This window comes from Mandrillus leucophaeus, unplaced genomic scaffold, assembly GCF_000951045.1.
Source record: "Mandrillus leucophaeus isolate KB7577 unplaced genomic scaffold, Mleu.le_1.0 Scaffold859, whole genome shotgun sequence".
Lineage (NCBI taxonomy): Eukaryota > Metazoa > Chordata > Mammalia > Primates > Cercopithecidae > Mandrillus > Mandrillus leucophaeus.
The window spans coordinates 463,992-467,759 of record NW_012109352.1 but is presented as its reverse complement, the minus strand read 5'-3'; the positions used below and the strand labels follow the sequence as shown (position 1 = coordinate 467,759).

The following is a 3,768-nucleotide window of genomic DNA, read 5'->3' as shown; positions in this document are numbered from 1 at the left end:
CTCCCTCCTCCAAACCTCCACCCTTAAGTAGACACTAGTGTCTATTATTCCCCTTTTTGTGTCCATGTGTTCTCATCATTTCACTCCCACTTATAAGTGAGAACATGGCACATATTCTCAGCTATAAAAAAGAAAGAGATCATGTCCTTTGCAGGAGCATGGATGGAGCTGGAGGCCATCATCCTTAGCACACCAACAGAGCTCATTGCAGCACTATTCATAGTAGCAAAGACATGGAATCAACCCAAATGCCCATCAATAATAGACTGGATAAAGAAAATGTAGTACATATACACCATGGAATACTACACAGCCATGAAAAAGAATAAGATCATGCCCTTTGCAGGAACATGGATGGAACTAGAGGCCATCATCTTTAGCAAACTAACAGTTTCAAACAGACAGGAGAAAGAAGTTTTGAGATCTATTGCACAGCAGAGTGACTATAGTCAATGTATTGTATATTTCAAAATAATCAAGAGAGTTAATTTCAAATGTCTCATCATAAAAAAAAGATAGGTAAACCAGGTAATAGATATATTAATTCACTTGATTGAATCATTCCACATTGTAAACATTTATCAAAACCTTACATTGTATCTATACATGTAAATAACTATGATTTTTCAATTAAGAATAACATTAATTTTAAAAATAAATAAAGGGTTTCAAATACTTCAAAGACTGGGATGGCCTTGAAAGTATACATGCTAGCCCTGTTTCTCTCACTCATTAACATAATGGAGAAAGAAAGTATACACTAAGCTACATCAGACTTTTAAGAGCACAGGAATGTTCCAATTTTTAACAATCATTACAGGTCCAGTGTGGTGTTTATGCCTGTAATCCCAGCACTTTGGGAAGCTGAGGTGGGCGGATTGCTTGAGCCCAGGCAGCTGAGGCTACAGTGAGCCACAATCACACCACTGCACTCCAGCCTGGGCAACAGAGTGAGAACCTGTCTCAAAAAATAAAAGGATTACATAATATGGCTAAGATGAGAATCACTGTAAACATGAAGATATATTTGAATTAATAGCATCAATGTTAAACACTGCTTAAGATAAGTTGAAGTGAACATTGGGAAAAATGAAGGAATAGTTCAAATGAGGTGTCTGACACTTACCCACACAGAGAATATTAAAAGTGAATCCTTGTCGGATAGATCTGTTCACCAACTGATTGGGCAAACATTCAAAACCAAAATGTCCAATCGTAGTTAAACAACGAATATTATTTTCTTTTTGCTTAAATAAAACAAAAATTTAGAGTTTTGTGTTAGAATAGAAAATGAAGTCATTTGAAAGGAAAATTATTATAGTACATCAAAGAAGTTAGAATTGATTATCATTTGATTATCATACCTCAGATGCAATATATAATATACATATTAAGTAAATTTGTGAAAATAGAAGTCTGTGTTCAAACACATAGATTTGGCTATTATTTTTATAAATAAAGTGAATCTATCTCTCAGCACACTCAAAGAGGCTCTGTTTCTAAATTTTAAAAGAAATGGGGGACAGCTACAGTGGCTCATGCCTGTAATCCCAGCACTTTGGGAGGCCAAGCCAGGCGGATCACGAGGTCAGGAGTTCAAGACCAGCCTGGCCAACATTGTGAAACCCCATCTCTACTAAAAATACAAAATTAGCCAGGCATGGTGGTACATGCTTGTAATCCCAGCTACTCGGGAGGCTAAGGCAGGAGAATCACTTGAACCCGAGAGGCGGAGTTTGCAGTGAGGCAAGAGCGCACCACTGCACTCCAGCCTGGGCAAAAGAGTGAAACACTGTCTCAATAAACAAACAAATAAATAAATATATAAATAAAATAGGGAATTAAGGAAATACTACAAGAAACTCTAATATATTACTCTAACATAATACATTCTTTCTTCCATAAGAAAAAAGAAAAAAACTTTAATATCCTTTCATTCTGCTGCAGCATGTTAATACAGTGAGAAAATCCCACACATGTTAATCCAGATGCTTCTCAACTTATGATGAGGCTATGTCCCAAGAAACCCCTCCTAAATTGAACATATTGTAAGTCAAAACACCATTTAATACACGTAACAAAGCTGAACATTATAGCTCAGCCTTGTCTGCCTTAAAAATGCTCAGAACACTTACATTAGCCTACAATTGGGCAAAATCAATTAACGCAAAGCTTATGTTATAATAAAGCATTGAATATCTCATGTAATTTATTAAATAAAGTGAAAAACAGCACTATCATAGAGTCAACAATTTAAGTTGAATGATTGTAAGCTGGAGATCCTCTACATATGTGAGGAAACCAAAATCAATTTGAAATTTTTAAAAAATCAAATGATGTATACTTCAAATTTGTTATATACCCTCTGAGGACTCGTGTTATATCAAAGAAATCTACTACTAATAACCCCATTCCAGAAAATTTGAAATCCATCAGTATTATACACAAAGTTACCAACCGATCATTTTTAAAAGGTTAAAAGATAATTCACTTTTTATTTCTAAGCACTTTTATTTTAAAAATGGGAATTATACAACCCCCTCCACACCTAACAACACATTAAATACCACTTTGCAATGACAGCTCAGCATACTTCACAGTTCTTAACACTATTTTATGAGGAATACAAAATGCCTTTTTATCTAAATTAACAAGCTTTAAAATGTTTTAGTATATCTGAGAATAAAGGAATTATAAATCCGTAGGAAAGATATTAAGGTAGAAGCATCAACAATTAGCTCAATAGATGTTGTCTACATTTATTTTGTACCTTTATAAAACAAGAACATGCTAACCAGCCTGGGAGGCAGAGGTTGCAGTAAGCTGAGATCTCGACTCACTACAACCTCCATCACCCGGGCTCAAGCAATTCTCCAGTCTCCCGAAAAGCTGGGACTATAAGCATGCACCACCATGACCAGCCAATCTTTGTATTTTTTGTAGAGAAGGGGTTTCACCATGTTGGCCAGGCTGGTCTTGAACTCCTGACCTTAGGTGATCCACCTGCCTGGGCCTTCCAAATTGCTGGGATTACAGGTGTGATCCACTGCACCTGGCTAATTTTTGTATTTTTGGTAGAGACGGGGTCACACCATGTTGCTCGGGTTGGTCTTGAACTCCTGAGCTCAAACAATCCTCCTGCCTTAGCCTCCAAAGGGCTGGGATTACAGGTGTGAGCCACTGGGCCCAATCTACTAACAGAGATTTTAAAACAGCTATTATAAACGTGCAGAGACATAAAGGAAAGTGTGCATACACAATGAGTAAAAAGACAAAAATCCCAGGAGAAAAACAAAAATTATAAAATTAAGATAAAAGCAGAAAGCATGGCCAGGCGCATTGGCTCACGCCTGAAATCCCAGCATTTTGAGAGACCAAGGCAAGTGTATCACTTGAGGTTAGGAGTTCGAGACCAGCCTGGCCAACAGAGTGAAACCCTGTCTCTACTAAATATACAAAAATGAGCTGGGCATGGTGGTGGGAGCCTGTAATCCCAACTACTTGGGAGGCTGAGGCAGGCGAATCCCTTGAGCCAGGGAGGCAGAGGTTGCAGTGAACTGAAATTGGACCACTGCACTCCAGCCTGGGCGACAGAGGGAGATTACATCTCAAAAATAAATAAATAAAAGCAGAAAGCAAAGACACAGGAAATAAGTCTTAGAGAAAATTAAATAAGCAAAAATTTGCTGTTTTGAAAAGATTGATAAGATTGATAAACACCTAGCTGGACTAATAAAAACACCAAAAACAGCCGGGCACAGTAGCTCA

General features: G+C 37.3%; 1 protein-coding gene across 1 annotated transcript in view; it reads right to left on the bottom strand.

Moving 5' to 3' along the window:
• The window catches only part of SEPT14 (septin 14), a gene marked incomplete at its 3' end in the record, with an annotated part of 84,521 nt that overhangs the window by 60,635 nt on the left and 20,118 nt on the right, over nucleotides 1-3,768 (bottom strand). Inside the window, exon 3 of the mRNA XM_011968763.1 lies at nucleotides 1,127-1,247. Coding sequence (XP_011824153.1) covers nucleotides 1,127-1,247 — 121 coding nt within the window. The remainder of the gene's footprint in view (nucleotides 1-1,126; nucleotides 1,248-3,768) is intronic.